The 21553-nt window shown below is 35.2% G+C and overlaps 1 protein-coding gene across 2 annotated transcripts in view; it reads left to right on the top strand.

Annotated features, from left to right (window-relative positions):
- CCDC102B (coiled-coil domain containing 102B) overlaps positions 1-21553 on the top strand; it is a 136641-nt gene that overhangs the window by 24190 nt on the left and 90898 nt on the right. Inside the window, exon 5 of one of the 2 annotated variants that reach the window (XM_085052460.1) lies at positions 19532-19636. The exons of the other annotated variant lie outside the window; for it this stretch is intronic. Within the exon in view, the coding sequence (XP_084908586.1) occupies positions 19532-19636 (105 nt within the window). The remainder of the gene's footprint in view (positions 1-19531; positions 19637-21553) is intronic. 2 annotated transcript variants of the gene reach the window in all.

The following is a 21553-nucleotide window of genomic DNA, read 5'->3' as shown; positions in this document are numbered from 1 at the left end:
CACATCCTGGGAAACAAGCAGGGAGAAATAGAGCTGTATGTGGTTATAGAACTACAAAATTGTTGGAACAATTCAAATACTGTGCCAAAGTTCACGCAACTTGAGTACAATGAAAGACTTCAACAAACACTGGCAAGGAGGGGCTGAGGGGATGGAAGTTGCCCTCAGATCTTTTGAAGTCTCCAGGAGGATGGGGGGTAATCAGACCTGTGACTCAGGATCAGAGGACAGGCCAGTAAGGGTGTCATTGTGGTAAGAGTTTCTTGCAGATCACCTGATGAGGATACAAGGTGTTTAAAGAACTCACATCTCTGAGTTGTGAAAACCAGTTGTCATGGGTGACTGTACAGATGCTAGAAGGGCAATGTGGCTGCAGCAATCACAGAGATTTCAGTGGGATTTCTGGAAAAAATTCTTGCTGAAGGTATTCAAAGGGCCAACAAGTGGTGATGCATAGCTGGATCTGCTGTTGACTAGTACGAAGGAAATTAGCTGGGAATGTGAGGATGAATAATTTCCTTATCTGTGGTAACTTTAAAATTGCAATGTTGGTAGTCCTGGAAGAAGAAAGATGAGCAGCAGAGTAGAGACCCTGAGCCTAAGGAAAGCAGGATATTGGCTTAGTCAGGGAGCTGCTGGGAAGGATCCCATGGGAGGCAGCTCTGACAAAGGACAAAAGAGTCAACCAAAGCTGTCAGGTCTTGGAATACAGAATCTTCCAAGTGCGATAGAGGTTTGTCGTAATGCTCAGGAGAACAAGTAGATGTGTCAGGAGACTGATATATCTCAGCAGGGCACTCTTGGTAGAGTTCTGATGCCAGAAAGCAAAGTACTTTTACAAAGAAGATCAGCCTTCAAAGAGTAATTTAAAAACATTGCCTGGTTATGAAAGATTGGTGTTAGGAAATAATTAGTTTTCTTTCATGTTCTGGAAAAGATTGCAAGCAGTCTATTAAATCTCAAGTTCTAGTTAATAGGTGATGCATATGTAAATGGAATTTCCTTCATAGATGAACATACACAGCAACAAATTAACATCTATCTCTCATATTTGAGTTCCTTCAGATTTTAGTTATTTTCTGCTTGCTCATTAATTAGCAGTTTAGCTTGTTATACTTGTGCAAAGCAGAGGAGGGAAGCCCAGATTTAGTTAATAGTTTTGCTTAAGAAAGGTAATCTTTATGTAGTGCTTTATGGCACTATCATCAGGAATAGAACAACAGAAAGCATAAATTTGCTGAGAATTCATTGGAATATTATGCATGTGCATGCCTACATACACATGTTGCTGCTTTTTTCTTGGGAACATGCTCAATTCCTTTAATTGCTAACAGGAGTGATATTTTGAGCATTCTGTTCATCTTCTGAGATTTACAACATAAATTTGATTTTTTAATTACAGAAAAACACTGATCTGGATGACTCTGACTAATGTGAATGAAATTGTTTTAGTGGGGTTTTTTTGTAAGTGGAAACTCTCTACTAAAATAAACTGAACCCTGTGTATTGACAACATGTTACTGCAGGCTCCAGGAGGGTGGCACAGGCTGGCTCCCACCCGGAGGGAAGTCCCTGGTCCTCATAATTCCACTGGATCTGGAGCGGGCGGCCCCTGAGGTCCCGCAGTGTGGCGCGAGTCTCCCAACCACAGAAATTCTAGCAGGAAACTTAGTGAGATGAAGGAACGAACTGGAGTTCCATCTCTGTTCTGTCAGGGAGATTTATTTGGGGTGTGGGGAAAAGGGGTTGCAGAGGAAGGAGAAGGAGGTAGGTCAGCAGCTGGCAGCTCAGAGATGGAAGACCCCTCTCTGACGCAGACACGGGCTTCTAAGGGGAAGAGATGGGGCGGGATTTTCCTCCCCTGGAGCCAGTCCCAGGAGATGGAGGGGGAGAATTGACAGGGAGAACTCACCAATAGATTTTCAGGTACAGCAGAGTGCATATTTTAAAATTAACCAATAGCATACAAGGCAGGGGAACAAAGGGAGCACATGGAATCCTAAAAACCCACATTGCTACAACAACACATAAGTGAATATCATTCACTGTATATTACTGTTGAGAAGTGGATGCAGGAGCACCATACCAGATTTTTGACGGTGAAAAATTTGAAAGTGAAATAAAGAAAAATGAAGACATATAATAGGGGAAGCATGGAATACGATCCCAATATACACTTGCAATATTAAATCACAAAGGAATTTCTAGATTAACAGCAGATCCATCATTACATCTAGATTATTTTCATGTCCTTGACTAAATTAATCTGCTATTTCCTTTGGTGGATTGCCTAGCAGTCCCACTGTGAATGTGAAAAACGTGTTTGGTTTGCAAGTGACAGTGCCACTGCAAATTAAACCATTTTTAGGAATAGACAGCTCTTCTAGGCTTTGGGATGTTGAAGAGATTTTGTGGAATGTTAGAAACTTCACAGATGCAAGACATGATTACTAGTGCTCCCAGTAACTAATTACTTTCATTAATTACTTTCACTAGAAGACAAGTTTTTACTCACATTGGAACAAACTAAATATGGAAAGCCTTGGTGATCTTGATAATTTTTTAAAAAATTAACCTTTCTGCATCAATTTGGAAATTGTAAATAAGTTTGCAATGTATTCAGTTAATTAAAAAAAGTAGTAAAATGGCAATTTATGTTCGTAGTAACCACGAGCAGTCTTGTGTGACACTAGCATTGAACTTGTCCTGTTTGGGGTCATAAATTAGACCAGTTTAACAGATACAACAGAAAGTTGCATTTGGTGTTGTAATTGGTAATTTCCTTCTCTATTATAAGAATTCTGTTCTCCCATTAACAACTGTGAAACACGTTGTTATTTTAAAAACAGAAAAGCAATTACTCAGTATAAAATTAGACTTTTGGTTGTGTTTGCATGAAAAGTCACTGAAAAGCAAAGATCATCTGTAAGACTATTGAGTAAATAGAGTGTTGACATTAAATGTACTTGGGTTTAAAGTAAATTTGCTGGCAAAACTAGGAATCTCTAAGTTCTCCGAAGAACATGAAAATTTTGACATCCATAAGATTGCTTGTTGAATGTCCCTAGGAATGGGATATCCAATTTTGTCTGATACAATTTAGTTAACAGATCAATTAACCAGCAGTCTGAGAAACACAAAAATTTTCTGGGTTTGATTAATTAGGTCTTTGGACTCTGGAAGTCGGAGCAAATCCTTGGTGTGTTGACCTGATGTTTGTAAGCACAGAATCTGAGTGAGCAAGACTGTTGAAGTTTTAAGTTTTAGAATGATCATTTTATCTTATGTGAAATAAAACATCCTTGTTCATATTCATTGTAAATCTTCCTCAAAATTTTATATCTGTCTTTGTAATTCCTGAGGGATGTGCTCTTCTGGTCATTTAAGATTAAAATAATATGAAATATTTACAAAACAATTTTACATTATACTGAAAATAGTGGAATAAAATGCATATACTACTATATTCCACTGGTCTGCACTGTAGACTTACAAATGCTTACACTATAAGCAGTGAGTTCTGTGTTGTGTAAAAGAATTTTCAACTAGCTGAAGTGCAGAATAGGCTCTTACTCTACATTATCAAGTGTCTTGGTAGTTAATGGGGGAAATTCCTATCCTAGTTTGTAGGATGTAATGCAAAAATTACACTAATTGGTACTTAAATCTTTTCAGAACATCAGTGATAGAAAAAGTATACCCATATAAAAAGGAAAACAGGCTAAATGAACATTTTGTATATTTAGTAGAGACATTTCTGTTGTTCCTCTTTTTTTTACAATTGAAGGTAAGTCACCAGCTATTGATTTTGCAATAGAGCCAAAAAACCCATCCTTAAACATCTTTTAAAACAAGTGTTTTCGGTTCTTTCTCTCAGTATATAGATGTTTTACACTCTAAATTACAGCAATCTAGGTATTGTAACTTAGAAGCATTACTTTCTTTAAGAGATTGTGAATGCTTCCCTACCTGTTGTTGACCAGGTGCTCCACTGATATGAGTGAGGTTTCTGGATAAATCAGGTCTTCTGCTGTAAATATTTAAATGCTTTTTAAAATGGAATGGCCTTTTTGGTAGCTCAGGCTGTTATCAGGTAGACCTTGTTAAAAACCTCTGCATGATTTCTACCTCCTCCAGAAATTTATTCTGAAATTACCTTACAGAGTGAAGGTGCTACAGAGCTGCTTTCCTGAAATTGCTTTTTTCATTCGCTTAGTACATATATGAAATAGATCTAGTGATACTCTTATAATATTACAGGAAATTTAGATAGATATAAAATCATCCATTCTGTCCCATACTCTTCATCTGACTCATAAAATTCCTTCTGTTTTCCCCCTGAATCCTGCAGAAAGCATAATCATTATCAGACCTAAACCAGTGTCCTGAATGGTTATACTAGGTGCTGTGAATTTCTCTGTTTAATTTCTCACCTAAATGTATAGAAATGTTGTGTACTTTGCATGGCTATCATAAGAATAAAATGATGTCTAAACCACTAATTTTATGGTGCTTTCATATACTAAGGAATAGCCAGAAGTCAATTTCAGTGTGCTAAAGGAATTTTTATGGTTTGATAACAGAAGCCTCAAGGCTGAGATTTAAAATATCATTAGGCAATTTTCTGTAAACATCTGAATTATCTGAGAATGCAAATGACTTTATAGAATGGAATCTCAGTGCAGTTAATTTTCTGTGATAAAACCTCATTATTTTTAGCCTAGCTCTAGAATTTAGAGTGTTCCTTACTGGTCTCGACACTTCATTTATTTGAGAGGCTGGTGCAATTTTCAGGCTGAGTGAAATGGGATGAAAATGGTGCTACACATCTGACTCTGGCTTGAAAAAAGTCCTTTAAAAATTATTTTTGATGCACACATTTTTTCCTACATAAATTACTAAAACAGACAGGTAGTTAGAGACTAAGGTAAGAATTCTCTATTGTTGCTTGAACATCAATTCTTGCAAAGAGTTAACTATTCCTTCCACTGTTTTCATAAATCAGGTCCCCATTCATCTTTAGATTTATCTCTGGAAAATATGTACTTAATATTCTTAATGTCCAACATAAAGTATAATTTGTCACACTGCATAACATCATTTGATAAATAGGACATTCCAGTTGATGTTTATTTTCCCCCAAATCTAATTTGGAAAGTGCAGGAAAAGTCTACAGTTTCATTTACTTTTTTCCCCATACTCACTTCAGACAAAGTATTTAAACTCTATTGAGTCTTACTTGCCAATATTTTCTCAGTCTTCATTACATATTATGCAGTGAAAATATCAAGAAAGAGCAGGATTTTTTTGTTTGCTTGTTTGTTTTTTATTTAAGGACATTCTGTTACAACTGAAAGATGAAAATTTATTTCTGTGAGAAACAATGTTTAGAAAAAATGTGTGTGCATATTGTAACATATCTATGCAGATGGATTTTCTGTGAAAGGAATATCATGTCAAAAAGCCATCATTTGAAGAGGTTTTCTTAGCTTGTTCTGCCACTGGCAGAAAGTGTAACTTGGTTTTGAAATGTTTTGAAGAAGAGTGAGGAATATGCAGATGCACACAATTATAGATGTACGTGTATGTATGTGTCTCTGTGTTTGTGTACATGAAGCAATCTTGGTCCTAGAGATTAGCAAATGTGTTCTTGCCCAGCCAGGGGTATTGGATCCAGATGATCTTCAAGGCTCCTTCTAATTCAAACTATTCTATGATTCTATGATTGCATCATTAATGAAAAGAATTTTTCATAGTCCAGATTGAAAAACCCAAAGTTACGACAAACTTGCTTCTTAATAATGTATTACTGTGGTCAGTTGACCACATGATTCTCTGTCAGAAATTAATTCTTTGCAGAGTATAGTTTAAAAGAAAAAAACCAAAAGGCTTTTTATTATCTAATTTTTAATATGTGTTTAAATATCTGAATTTATCTTTCAGTATTATATTTTTACATTCATTTAGTTTGTTGTTAAAGTAAATATTTCTGCTAGTATGCTTATTTGTTATTCATCTGCATAAAATCAACCTGGGCTGAATTACTTAAAAAATGTAACAAAGCACTAAAGAATTAGACATAACAACACATAGAATGTAGAAAATCAAATTTAATGCCTGACATAAAAACCATCAAATTAAAGATACAAGCATTTTGCTCTTAGTGATGTAGTTATTTTTTCTATTCTTACCTGGAGGAGGATAGCAATGTGTCACTTAAAAATTAACAATCTAATTTGTGGGGAGGTTTGATTGGGAAAATAGCCTTAGATCATTTTCCTCCTTTTTTTTTTTGAAAATTAAATGCTGTTTTTTAGACATGAAAAATATTTGCTATTCTTACTAAAAAAAGGCTTTATTTCTGGGTTGTGGGGGCAGCCACAACAAATTTGCATCTCTCCGATTTTTTAAATTTTGTCTTTGTTTTTTCATCTTCCCATGGAAACTGGCCCTCTCACCTTGCAAGCTCTTGTCAAAATGCTTATGAGAAATGCATTAGTCGTGCCCTATTTATGCAGGATTTAACACCTTTTTATTTATGAACTGTTTCTATTGTGGATTCAGCAAAACTGTTAGGAATCACTGCCTATGCTGAGGCAGAAGTTTGTGCAAGCCTTGAAGTGAAATCCATTGCTGTGTAGTAATCTAGTGGTTCAGGTTTACTATATGTTAAATGGATTAAGTAATTTTTTGCATGTCTTTGAAGGGAAAACACATGACAAACTGGAATTAAGTTTCCAGTGGCTTTAAATGATCTTGTCATGTTCTATCAAATACAGAACGTGCCTAAACTTTTAATGTTATAATTCGTGTAGCTTTATGCCTGCTGTCTAGGATAGTTATGTTCATACAACTTGCAGCATGGTTACTGTGCTGCCTGACTTATTTGTGTGAAATAAAAGGTCAGACCTATTGTTTCATTGTGGCTGCTGAAATGGAATTCCCTTTTTGAATTAGCTGCAACATATACAAGACAGCTGTATTACTTCTTTAACAAAGAAGTATTACTTTCATGGGAGGTAGGAAAATAAGAGAACCACCTACCACTCCTTCCTTTTTATTTCTTTTCCCTGCTCTCTTATTTTCTCTGTTTAATGGGTAATAGAAATTTCCTCTTTGGTCTTGCTTAGAGAGAACTGTCTTGCTTTGAAGTGCCATTCCACTGAAGCATTACATTTTCAGATTATTTTCACACAAAGGATTCAATCTTAGGCAAAATTAATGACTGTCTTTTTTGGAATAAGTCACAAAACTTCCCTTGCTTATATCAGTGAAGTACTGCATATTTCTTTGAGTAACAAACAGCACGAGTGATACCCTGAATTCAATGAGAAATCTGCTGATGTCAATGGACTTTGGATCAGTTCTTGCTTGGATACAGTGACAAAATTTCCCTTGCTTACATCAGTGAAGTACTGCATATTTCTTTGAGTAACAGCATGAGTGGTCCCTTGCAGTGAATGAGAAATCTGCTGATGTCAATGAACTCTGGATCAGTTCCTAAACTGTGTAGTAACAGGTGATTAAGAATTGTAACAGAAGATTCTTCAGGGACATTTGTAATTACAGAATACCAATATAATGTGCTATTGTGGGTATGTCTCAGATAAAATAGGAGACCTGCATATAATCTGTACTGAAAACCATGGAACTATTGCTACTGTCACTTGCCACCAGTCCACTGCTCTATAGAAATTATCTTACATAATTGCTTGTCTAGATCAAGTGACTAAAACTGTATATTTCAGGCTCTTACTCTGAAAGGAGACATATATGGAGAATATAATATTCTATATTATATTTACCTGAACTCTAAGCAACACAACACTTTCAAAATTGTTTAACAAAGTCATGTCTTCTATTTCTTGCATTCTGTTAACCTTACAGTTCAGAAGAAAAACAAGCTTGAGTAGTGGTTTAATATGTCCATTTTAGCATAGGCTGTTAGTGTTTAAGGATCAAGCTCACTGCATCAGAACATGGTAACTTTTGGAATCTGGTGTATAGTGCCATTAACCTGACTTTTAAATAATACTGGTGTAATAGTCTGGTACTCATCAAAGAACCTTGATGCTATCTTGATTTTCCTGAACATTTAATATTATGTCCAATCAGACTTGCAAATTTGAATTAAATATATTGGTATGGATTGCTTCTCCTACAGGAAAGTAATGATTACAAATTCTAGTGTGGTTTTGCACTATTTAGTATTCTAGTAATCTGACGTATTTATTTGTAGAAACCTACACTTACAGGAAACATCCTATTCCCAGCATCCCTTGACTATTAATCTGAAAAGTCAACAGTCCTCATCTGTAAGATAAGTGAGCTTGTGTAGTTGCTAAGTGAAATGTGGAGGCTTTGACTGTGGCTGTTGTTGATGTGGTTTTGATATGATTCATTAGCAGTTACAACAAGAAATGTACTGTAAACTGAGATAAGTTTAGTTGGTATTTCATTTTCCAATCTTTCAACTAGCATTCTTGTTATATTTTTAATACAATTAATTTAATAATTTCTTGTGAATTGGGTTGAAGAGTGTTCTGATCTACAACATGTAATGCCAATACAATCTAGAAAATTCTTGAGACTGAGGACAATTTGAACTTGCTTTGACTTGCTATGACTTTGACTACTTTGACTTGCTATGGTCAGCATAATTACTAGTTATGCTGACCATTATGGATTTTTCTGTTTCCTAACAGTTATTTATTTAGCTATACATTTGTCTCAATTCAGCAATATAAAGTGAGGATGGAAAGTTGGCTTTGAAATTAGTCAGAAACAAGATAGTTATTGACCTTCTGTACAGCAAATAAAACTTCATAAATAAATAAATAGATAAATAAATAAATAAATAAATGGAAAGAGATATTACCTATTGCACTATTTACTTTCTTTTTTTCCAGATGGTTTTCTGCATGTCTGCATTCATCTTCTTGTAACGAATCCCTGTATTTTTTGAAGGGCTATTGTCTTCCTTGTAAAATACTTATTAGAATGACTGATGACATATTCTAGTCCCTAAATTAATTAAAAATAGTAATAATAACTAAAAGTGTTACTAAACACACAACAGTAGATACCTGTTTGAAGTAAAGGGAGGGAAGCTGTTATAGACTAGACTGTAATTTAATTTGTATGCTGTTTATCTGTAAAAACACCAAATATAAAAATTATCTTCTGTAAATAACATATAAATTGTTATTGCTCTGAGAGTTAAGGATAAAAATTTAATTGGTCATTTCTTTCCATAGAACAGAAGATCATATTTGCTTCCAGTGAAGTCTGGATATGTATTTCTACTCACAGGCATACAAACTGACAAATCTGGTTTTTTATCTTAATATTAGAAAAAAGTTTTGCATGAGTCAGTCTCAGCTCTCTCAGGAGTTAGGCCGTGTTCCTTATTTTGGGAAGAAGCTTGCTTCATTAGGTTTGAGTAGGAAAAACAACCACAAAGCCACATACAAACGTGGTCCACTCCCCCAATAAGAACACTAGCAACAGAAGTAAACTAAAAGCAAGTCATAAAAACTCTTAAACGGGGCAACTTCAGTCTTGCAAAAATACTTGGATGAAAAGGGAATTAAACAGAGTAATTAGATAATAAGTTTCAGGTGTCATTAAAAAATATATATATTCTCAGCAGGGGCTATTATAACTTATTTTGAAATATCAACCAAAATGTCTGGAACTGAACCTTTCAGCACACAGTGAGGAGACTTTTTTTCCCTGCCCCATAAAGCTAAAATATCAGTGAGGAAAATTAAGGGATGAAAATATATGCTTTGCTTCAGATTATTTTGCTTAAGAATGCTCAAAATTAGTTTCCCTTTGAGATTTCAAATTGCATTAGGAAAAATAATTGCTGTAATCCCTATGCCTAAAATCCCTATTGCCATTATTTAGGATTTTTAACACAGTTTGTTTATTCTATTACCATTGTCACCCCTGTTGTGTTCTGTCATAATCCAATCAACTGCAAGAAAAGCATGCTACTGTTTGTAAAGCAAACAATTCAAACCTTTTGGTGTAAATGTCAAGAGCTCGAGGTTTCCCTTCTTGCTAGTGAAACATAAATGTTAAAGTGTGTGAGGGTTTTTATTTTTAATTTATTTTAATTCTCTTGAGCTGCAGTTTGTAGATTAGTGGATTATTAGTTAGTATGGGAATTTTTACTTGTTTATTCCCTCTATTAAGAATTCGACCTTTTTGTGCATAGTAGCAAAAGGAAATAGTAATTTTTTAGTGCACTGGAATTCTCACTCTCCATATGAGCAATGGCTTGTCAAGCTTTGAGACTTTTAGTTGACATGTCTCCCTTATAAATTTCAAGAAGTATTCTCCAAGGGATTATCTAAAATGTGAATTATTTCCTTGAATTATTTCCTTATATTCTTGAGATTAGAGAATATTTTAAATTTACCTAAACCACTCTATAATGTTAATTTATATTAATCTTGGTTAGAACTCTAATTACTGCATTCATCTCTAGTCAAAAAAAGTCAAAGCAGTTTGAGAATTAAGTCGTATTAATCCCATCTCAAATATCACTTCTGTTTAGGAATATAGCAAACAGGCATCTTGGACATGCCATTTTCATGTAAGGTCATGCTTATGTAATCACAGATATTTTGCTACACACACAACAACAACAACAACAACAAAAAGAGCAAGGTAATTTGAAGAGCCTGCAATAACAGGGATGCTGCAAAAAGATGCCCTGTGCATTCAAATGAGATTAGATTCAGTCTCTGTTTCTAATTACAGGAAGTACAGAAAGTACTTGAATCTGAGTGGTTCTGTCATTATTAAAAAATTAGTCTTCAAGTCAAAGACTACTTAAAGGATGCCTAATATTTAAGTTATGAGTAAATAGTACTTGAATTATATTGGAAACAACACTTCAGCTTTTGTTTCTACGGTCAGAAATTACTCTGAGAGCCACCCTCTTCAGATTTTTACAGGGAGGAATGAAAAGCATTTGACTTATGGACAATTTCCAGGAACTAAGAAAACTTTTGAAAGTGGTTAATATGACATAGGCTAGAATGGAACCCAAATAGAAAGCTGATCTTGGATAGTCTGAAAGCCCATAGCAAAAAGGGACATTTAGTAAATTTGCAGATTCAAATTACTGATGTAAGTTAGCAAAGCATCTTTTTGGTGCAGCTATGTAAGTAAGCTTTGATGTAGTTGTTAGTATATTTTATCCCGTGAGCATTACTTTGAAATACAGCTAGCCATAGAAGTGGGAGGCCAATATAGCTGAACAACTGCTAAAATGAGAAATACAGAGCAGGCAAAGTTGTGAGTGATGCTGACAGAAATTCTGGAGGTGAAGTCCTTTGCCCCAGACAGAGATAAATGTTAAGGTTAGGTCTGAGCAAATGCGAATGCTTAGAGGCGCTGTTTGAGTGGGAGTAGGATTGGGGTGGTCCAAGGAGGTTAGGACAGCCAGGTGGTCTGTACTGTGAGGGCCTTTGTAGTGTGAGCCAGAGGTGAGGGTGTTAGTCCCAGACAGAGATGGAGAATAAGGTTCTTCTGCTGTTGCCCATGTTATACTATAGGTATAAAGTCTGCATGGAATTATCTATGGGTTAGGTGTACATAAAATGAGAGAATATGAGTATTTGTTTCTAAACAACAAAGGTTTTAAAGGAAAAATTACTTGATGGATCATTTATTATTGGTAATTTAATTGTAATTAAAGTTTTTTTATGTAAGTTAATAGTTCTCACTTATCGCATTCATCTTATGGGGGAAGAGAGGAAAATTTCATGAAATTTATGGAAAATTCCCAGTACCTTGATAGGTAGGATAATTGTAACTGAGAGATATGCTTGAACAAACTATAGGGGGGAAAAAAGCAAGCTAATTATTATGGCAAATTTGTCAAAATGTAGGAGGAGCACATTATAGATTTCATATCTTTTTACCATATTTAGAAATGTCGGTTTTCAGTTTTCCTGTGGGGCATTTATTCTGCCTAAGATGTAGCAAACAAGATGCTGGTGGTGAAGGGGCAGGTACTTCAATAGTCCCTTATGCGGCAGCAGCAGATACCCACAGGTACCTGATATTTTCTTTAATCTCTCTCTATCACTATCTTTCTGTCCCCCCAACCTCTTTTCTATTTCTTTCTCTTCCTTTTTTTCTCTCTCTCTCATTTTCACTATTAAATAAAACCCATACTATTGACTTTGGCATGTGGTCTCATTCACCCCATAATTCGGGCAGAGGCATTTCTAATAATTTTAAGAGCCAGACCATAACAGTGCCTCACAGGGTTCCCATGAGTCCCTCAGTGATATCTGAGAGGATGCCCAGAAAGTCAGGAAGAGACTTAAACCAGAGCACTTTCTGCTTCAACCTGGAGAATGTACCTGCAGGGATTTCATCTAGGCTACTTAGAAATTCAATTAATATCAATATTAATGACAAAACTGAGGAATTGTTCTTACCCAAATTTTTTATTTTGAGGTATGCAAATATATGCCCTGCTACCTTTTAGACAATATGAGGGCTCCCCCAACCAGAAATGGTGGTAAAATATTTATACATTTATATTAGAAAATATGAGACAAAGCTACTTCAAGAATAAACACTGAGATGAAGCTGATACTCTCTTTTAATTTGAAAGGTAGGTGAAGATATTGATGTTTATTTTTTATTCTTTTTACTCTTTTCATTAAGTAAATTTACATATAGAAAATGCATTATTGCTCATAAAATCAAGTGTACATTTTCCTGTGGAAAATGAAAGACTCATTTTTTTCTGTGCTTCCCTCAGCTGAAACACACTTTACTCATAACAAAAATTACAGGTATTCATGTGCACTGGTAATGTAGGAGGTTTGCATTTTGAACTGCAGATTGTCGTATTCAGTTCCGGAAGATAACAAAATAGTTGATTCATCTTCCAAGTGCATTAGTAACTTGGTTGATCAGGACATGTGGACATTTGCCTGGCTATAAAAATGAATACAGCATTTTTGTATTTGTGTGCTTTAAACTTCCATGAGTGAAAGTCCCTCTGTTTCCAAGACAGCCTACAAATGGTTTAACATTTGTCTTATAGCTCAGTAGAATACTGAGAATAGTAGAACAGCACAAAATGTATCAGAAAGAAATCAACATGCTCTTATTTGTTTTTAAATATTCATTCAAACATGCTTTTCTGGCAAGCCTACAAGAATGTCTACTTGAAAAAATTGTCCTTTCATCCTATTGTTATCAGGTATTTTATTTACAACAGTCCTTTCTATGTCTAACTTATTTCCTATTTAATTTTTGAAATTGTTTTTGATGCATGAAAATGTTGACTAAATAAACAGTACTGTACAATTTGGTAGACACTGATAGTTTGGACATTCCTCTAGTCTCAGTCTTGTTATTAATTGTGATTACAGTGAAGAAGGCTAAAATACCCTACTTGACCAGATGGCCCACTGTGGTCCCTTCCAATCTTCTCCATTCTGTGATACTGCAAGAAACTTCCAGGATTGTTTAGTCATCTTGCTTAATTTTTCCACATGAAAAATGTAAATAACTCCTGTTTAAAATGAGATAAAACACAAAAACTAATCATAATCTTAAAGCAGTAATGAATGCATACTGTGTTGATATTGTCTTTAATGATCTCAAATATTTTGATAGGTAAAGGTAGTTCCTCTGAAATATTTAACTATTTGTAAATAATTGGTGAAATTAGAATTTTGGATAGGCATTATGGATAATTTTCTATGGTAGTCATTCACAGAAAATGTGTTTTCCTTGAATGAATAGCAGATTCTCCTGATCAGGAGGTGTTAAATTTAATGTAATATATAGTGCATATGAAATTGAACTTACAAGAAACTGATAAAAGCAGTACCAGATTCAACCTTGAAAGAAAGACCTGTAAGGTCAAAGGTCATTTCCTCCACCTCACTATTTTCTATTTTTGGACTTATTTATGCCTCTCTGTATATATTATTTCTGATTGTTGTAAAGTTTCATGCTTAAAGCTTTTTGTGCATCTATGGACAACTTATATTCCTGCATAAATCACTTCTGTTAAATTAGTCATGCACACAAAAGAGTTTTCTCTGTGTGTGGACAAGGGGAGAGGAAAAAAGTACTGGTAAATCAGCAACTTTCCATTTAATATCAGCATAGTGCAATGATATCAGCTTGCAGCAGACATAAGCATTTGAGTAGAACCAGAAGGAAGAAATATTTGATTACTAAATATGCTGGTGCTCAGCATTGTTATGAATATAAGCATTCATTAAAAAGTTCAATTTGTTGCCGGGCTTGGTGTCTCAAGATATTGTCAGGCACAATAACATTTATCATGCTTTCAGTATAGTTGCTGATGGACTAAATGGTGTTCTTGGCAGACTTGCTCACAATGAGAAAAAAACAGAGTAAATTTTTTTTCCTGTATTGAAGCACTTGTCAAATAAAAAGGTAGTCAACATTTGTCTTCCCTTTCCTGTGGACGGAGTGCTACGGATTCTGGTAGTCTTTCATTGCATCTTTTAGATGAAAAAAGAAAAGTATTCTGGAAAATGTCAGATATACTGTAAATAATCATTGCAAAACTGCCCAGTGTTACATAGGCTAAGTAATAATTTTGCTTGCCAGCAAACATAACAACTATGTACAGCAGTGCTGATCGTGGAAGCAAGAAAGCTGATGAGTTTTATTTCAGACCTTAGGAGCTTTGGCAGTTTTCATGTTCTTACAGACTTCTACCAGTGTAAATCTCAAATACAAAATTAAAAAATAGTTTTTAAAATAAACAAAAAACCAAACTGCCTCCCCTATACCCCAACAAGACAGGGGTTATTTTGCAAGTAACAAGGATTCTTGGAATTGCTTCCTATCCCCTTGCACATAATTGTCTTGCTTTTTTGAAATCTGTCTTCCTCTTACACCTTTGTCAAAGGGAGGTGTGCAGTGGAACCATTGTCACCTTCCAAGTTCTGTAGATGCAGCTGAATTAAAACTGGAAGTGATTTAAAAGAACCAGACTCATCAGCAAAACTATTTTCCTCTTCTATATACCTCTTTGAAGATGCTTCTGCCTGTATGAGTTTTTTCTGATCCTTCAACACACACTTTTTTCTCCCAGTTGTGCTGAGAGACTGTCTTTAAGCATTTGATACCATTACTTTTAGACCATTGATAAAATATCTTCAGGCCCAGTATAACTATGTTAATAATTGCAATGATGTTTCACAATTAATTCAATGAAGAAACGCAATGCTTTTGCTTGATGTTTGCTTGCTCCTCAGAGCTTGGTTTTCAATTCATTTGATCCAATCTAGCTAGGTGCCACATTTAAGGAAACTGCATATTTGCCATTCCCTCTAGCAGCTGAAGCACATTCCATACTTTAGAAGTTGATGACATCTCATAAATTAACAAAGCTCCCAGTGTGAAATGGCAGATTCTCTGTCCTTGCATTTCTTGTCGACGCGCAATAACTTGGAAGATGGTTGGCAAAACTGCACAACTGTTGAGTTGTTGGCTCTGGCTTTGAAAAGGCTGTTGGAGATGTTTCTTGAGAGTTAGCATTCCTGTCTGAGTTACAGAAAAGGAAAATTTGCTTCTTGTGCTGAATTTTCTGAGTAACTGTGGGTAAGAAATCTGTAAGAATCAAATTCACTTGTTACTTTATGAAGATTTATGATTATTTCAATAGTTTTTCTTTATTAAGAGGGGGTCATGGCCCTTAATTCATAATCAACCTGCATCTTATTAAATTTTCAGCTCAATATACCTCTTGCTTAAATTTCGTGGAATAATTGGTAACATAGATGAATGGAAATTACCTCTTTGCACAAAAAAGTGAGGATATCAAGAATCTTGAAAATTTATGTTAATTTATCTTGCTTTGGAACATGAAAAAAGCCCTGCAAAATAATTTTAAGGACAAAAAACCAAACATATTGATTTTAAATTTTCATTTTTGATCTGCACAAACTAAAGCAGATGTTTTACATTTGTACTTGAGTGAGGCTGCCAGAGGTTGCTAGTTTAAACAGGAATTATTACCTCTCTGGGTCACAAGTCTGTAGGCCTTATTTGGCTTGCCTGTAGATTCCTAGTATAAAGACAGATAGCATTAGAAACTAAGGATTTGCTGTGATCATGTAAGGTTTCAATTGGAAATTAAATAAAAAAAGAAAACTCTTCTATTTTCAGTCAAATCTTTTATTTGAGATGTGTAGATAATCTTCCTTCAAGAATATTTTTGGTAAAGAAATGCCAGTTTTATAACAGAAAAAATTTTCAGGGAGAATTTCTGATTGGATTAGCATTTTTTTATTTGTGATATACTTGTCAAGTCAGATCACATCAAAACTACAGGTTCTTTTTAATGTGTTTGTGTTCTGTCCAGCTCTATTTTAAATGCTTCTTTTAAAAAGCTGAAGACCATAACTCTCTAAATACACTTTCCTACCTTTTCCCAAATTTTATAGGAAGCTAACAAATCTTTAAACTAAAAAAAATTAAAAAAAGATTAAGGGTGTGTGGAATTTCTGCTGTTTTCAGTGTGAAAGAAATTATGTTGACTGCTGTGTGTTTTCATCATCTTTCTTTTTGCATTCATTGCACCTTAATTATTGTCCTTCATCCTACTCTATCTTTTCTTGATTAAGGAAAGGAGAAAAATCTTGTTTCAATAAAACTTTGAGAGTCTCAACCACTGTTATTTTGCCTTAAACTGAACAAGAGCATTAAGATTTTCCTGCTAATGAACTGTACAAGGAGGAGTTCCTTTTTCTGTTTTCTTCAGGGTTCTGTCTTTCATGTTAGTCATAAAATGGTGTAGGTTAGCTCTAAGATGTAATTATTCAGTTTCAAAAGGTCAGTACGCTGTACTTCATTTCCACCATTCACCTTTGCAATTATCCACTTCATTGGCACTACCTTGACCTCATTCTATGCTTCCACCATTATTCTGGTCTTCCTAATAAAAAGTAAAATTCAGTGCAAGTCTGTGCAGACATTTTATGGAGGGAAAATATTCACATTTTAAGACAAAATTAAAGATCTCAAGCTTTTTTTCCCATGTTGAAAATTGTTTCTTAAGCTTTCACTTTCCTTCATAAATCGGAGTCTGGAGTTCCACACAGGAGCATCATACAGAATGCAATATCCCTGTGGCTGCTTTGTGTTAGCTGTGCACTGTCAGCTTCTTGTGCAGCCCCAGCTTCCTTGCTGGCAGGGCAGTATGAGAAGCTGAATATGCCTTCACTTACTGTAAGCACTGCTCAGCAACAACAAAAGCTTCCCTCTGTTATCACCATTATTCTCATACTAAATTCGAAACACAGCACTGTGCCAGCTACTGTGAAGAAAATTAACTCCTGTCCCAGCTGAAGTCAGGACAGTTAAATATGTAAATTTATCATAATTGGAGCTTGTAGACACCTTGGGCACAATGAATTGAAATTTTACTGACAGAGGTAAATAAATTTATCTTTGACATCAGATATTCATGTGATAGTCATCTTCTGCTTAATTTCTTGACTGAAATTCAACCTTGAGTAGTTTTGTTATTTCTCTCTATTTGAAGTCTGACAAAAATGAATTTGTATTGATTAGTGTCACCACTGTGAAAAGGTGAACTTTCAGGCTTAGAACTTCAGCTGTGTATTTTGGCAGATGCTTTGCAAAAGACAGGGTTTCTCATGCTCCAGAACTTACATGGATAATTGTAATAATAAATATGCCTGCATACTTATTTAGGTAAAAATATGGGGTTTGTGATTGCAGTCTAGTATGCAGTATTCAAACAACTTGCATCATTTTATTGGGGAAGAAATAATATTTGTTGCTAAATGGGGAAATGTGATTCCTTAATTTCCAACTATCCTACAGATATTCAGTCGACAGATTTTAAAGACCTCATTAAGAAAATGTGAGCATCAAACATTTACTTGTGCTTTTGAGTTAGCAACTTGTAGTTTATCACTCTGGATCCACACTAAGACTTTGATGACCTGTGCCCAAAACTGCAGACAGTGCTTGAGGTGAGGCCATGCTAGCACAGAGGAGAGTGGAACAATAACTTTTACTGTCCTCTGAAAATCTGAATGAGCCCCTTCAACTTCACTGGGTTTCTAATTGTTTTTATTTACTCAGAAATAAGGTAGAAACAGTCAAGTTTCCAATTTGATTTAGGTAGATAATCACATCCTTGCTATCCACAGGGTCAGAATTTTGTTTCTCTTATGCAGTAAGAGCTATTCTCTTTGCCCCACACTCTATACCTTTCCATTATTTGCCAGAAATTAATTTTAGAATAAAAGGAACCCATAGAACTGAAAAAGTACACCTCCATGGTTCTTTCTAAAGCCTTGTTGGCACAGATATCCTGTTTCTTCAGTGAAGTGCCTCACAATGTTGTCAGTCGCTATTTCTATCAAATGATCTATTTTAGTTCTTATAGAACTGAAAAGTGTAAAAAGTTCTTAAAATTTTGACTTCTAAAATATATATTAGCAATTCTTTTTTCATCCCATTTAAAAGAACTGTAACTTTTTTATTTTCACAGTTTTTAATCTATCTTATTCTCTTTTAATGTCCTTTTAAGAACCAGTTAATAATAACTTGTTAATGGTAAGTACTTGTCAATGATAATCTTCTGATAAATATCCATTAGCATCTGATAAGTACCTGTTTTGTGTTATAAACATAAATTCACTTTATAATTTTTTCTTTTGAAGTCTGAGAAGCATTAAATACAAAAACTACTATGTATTTCCCTCTGAAGAATAAATCAGTTCTTAGATAGTTACTTTATATGACTTAGTAATGTGTCCTTTTGTTGATACATTTAATACTCCCTATATGTGGATTTGATGAACAAATTCATAAAGTTATCCTAAAGTAAGATTACAACATTGGTCATAAAAGATAATATTTCCCTTAAGACTATTAATCGTGACCACAAGAAAAAGATTAGCCTGAAAATTTAAAAATCTTTCATCAGACTATGAGGATAGCAGTATGCAGTACTGAAGATATACTTTAGAACTTCTTCAATTTAATGAACATTTATTAGAATCCTTCTAAATTGTAAGCATTAAAAAAATGCTGATTTTTTATCTTTTGGAGAACAAAAAGTGAACTTTGACATTTTCAAGCCAAAATCAGTCTTAATGTTATTTAAAACATTTTATTATTTTTAATACTATTTTTCTGTAAATAGCAGTAAAATAAGATTCTGTTACCAGTTACTGTATTAAAAAGTTATCTGTGCTTTGCTTTTGTAAAGATATGTTTGATGAAAAATTGACTGTCTTGCTTATTTCCTTTTCAAATTCAAATATTTAACTTTACAGAACATGGAAAACTTACACCTTGGACTGATTTCTAAGGTGGCCACCACTCTGAGGTGAAACCTTTAGCCTCACCTAGTGAAAAGCAGAGGTTTTTAATCAGATTATTCGATTATTCCTCTTTCTTTTTTTCTTTTTTTTTTTTCTCTTTTGGTTATTCTTCCTCCTACCCTGAACCTTCCCAGCTGGAAAGAATGCAGTGTGAGAATGCCTCTGAATGGGGAAAGAGAGAGCGACTAGGAGCAGAAAAACAAAGTTTGGAAGAAGAGACCAGAAAACTGAAAATGCAGGTAAAAGAAATTCAGGAACTTCTGGAGGTGAAAAAAAAATAAGGCAACACTAATTAAATTGTGATTGTTAAAATGCACAAAGTAGTCTGTTGGTTAAAAATAAGCTGTGTGTATTACTTAGTTGGATTATTTGGGGAGCATTCACACCCCAAATTACTATTTCACAATGTCAAAATGTGTCCCTAAAACAAGGATTATACAAGACAGAGCAGCCCTTACTGCATTCCAGACCTGAACAATTGGACCTCAGTGGCTTAGAATTTCTGTAGGGGACAGAAACAGAAAAGAATATCTGTTCATTTTTAAAAGGAGCAGGGAGAAATGATACATATAACAAGACTAGGAAACAAAAGTGAAGACTGGGAGGAATGGAAGAGATTAAGTAAGCTTTGATAGCTACACAGTCCTGGTGAAGGTCAAAGCAAAAAACCTGTGAGACAAATCATTTCTCTGTCTCCTTGAACATTGAATCTCTCCTTAGGAGAGGAAGAACTGAAGGAAGGGTCTTGTTTCTTGTTTTTTGTTCTTCTAAGGACCTGTTCACTTTTAAACTGTATTATTCTTCTAAAAAGTGATGTGATAATTTATTCAGAGACTCTTAGTCTCCGAGTATTTTCTTTATTTTCTGGTTTTCTATGCCAACAGCTAAGCAGTAATCTAGAAGACTCCCACTTTCATTGAGACTTTTGCTTATATGTATGTTCTGATTTGTTTGGTTTTTTTTTTTACAGTTAGTTGCTAAGACTGTTAGACATCTGTGATCAGCACTGTCTGTTAGTATCTGCTCTCTCTGTTAGTAATGCACCCCTATATTTGATTTACAATAACTTCAAAACACAGAATCTCAGAACAAGTCAGATGGGAATGGACCTCAGAAGATGTTCAGTCCTACCTCCTGCTCAAAGCCAGACCTGCTCTGAAGTCAGACCAAATTGCTCAAGGTTTTGTCCAGTGAGGTCTCAAAAACATCCAGGACTTCACAACCTACTCTAGGCAGTACGTTTGTGATGGCTTGACCCCAGCTGGCAATCAAGTTCCCACCCAGCCTCATTCACTCCCCAGCAGTGGGTTGGAGGGCAGAATTGGAGGGGCAAAATTGGAAAAAAAAACTTCTGAATTGAGATAAAGACTGATTAATAAATGGGAAGGGGAAGAAATGAAAAGAAGGGGAAAAAAAAAGAAGAGATGCAAAAGCAATCAACACCACCAGCAGACTGATTGCTTAACCAGTGTCTAAGCAACAGCTACTTTAGAAAAACCATCACACCTCTGTTTTTGCAAGCCACTCTTCATTCCCAGGTATAGGACATTGTCATTGCTCAATTTCACATGGTTTTCATTGTCCCCTTCTTTCAGCTTAATGACAGAACTTCTTGATCCCATCTACAGGCAAGGACATTGTCTCTGCCTGCCCCAGCCTCATAGGGAGATAGCAAGACCTTGATGGGAGCACTTTCCCTCCAGAGCTGTGAACTGAGGTGCCTGCTGCGTTTCTCCATTTCAGGCTGAGAACATTGCCCTGTGGTGCATCACCCCCAGGGCTGAGCTGCCTTGTAGTCTCCAGCAGCATTTCCAGCCAGGACTCCTTGCCAGGGCCTGCCATAGTATCCTAAGCATACTTCCCACTGAGTCCAGGGCTCTTGGCCTCTGGCAGCAGGGAAAGCAGATGGTACCACCACAAATGATCTTCTGTGACACCAAACATCCATTGACAACATGAGTAAAATTAAAGGTCAACAGGATTAGGGTAAAGCACTGTGGTGAACCCTTAATGACGAAATGAACTCTTCACAGCTGGAAAAATAAGATGGAAGCACTCTTATGAGGAAAATTACTCTAGCAATGAGTTCATCTCCAAGTCAGTCATGGCACTGGAGACCTGGCCAGCCATGTGTGCAGAAGGCAGTGGTTTGTAGA

The sequence above is a fragment of the Lichenostomus cassidix genome, chromosome 2 (assembly GCF_008360975.1).
Source record: "Lichenostomus cassidix isolate B80296 chromosome 2, HeHo_3.0, whole genome shotgun sequence".
In the NCBI taxonomy this organism is placed as follows: domain Eukaryota; kingdom Metazoa; phylum Chordata; class Aves; order Passeriformes; family Meliphagidae; genus Lichenostomus; species Lichenostomus cassidix.
The sequence above is the reverse complement of the archived record's forward strand: the minus strand, read 5'-3'. Positions and strand labels throughout refer to the sequence as shown.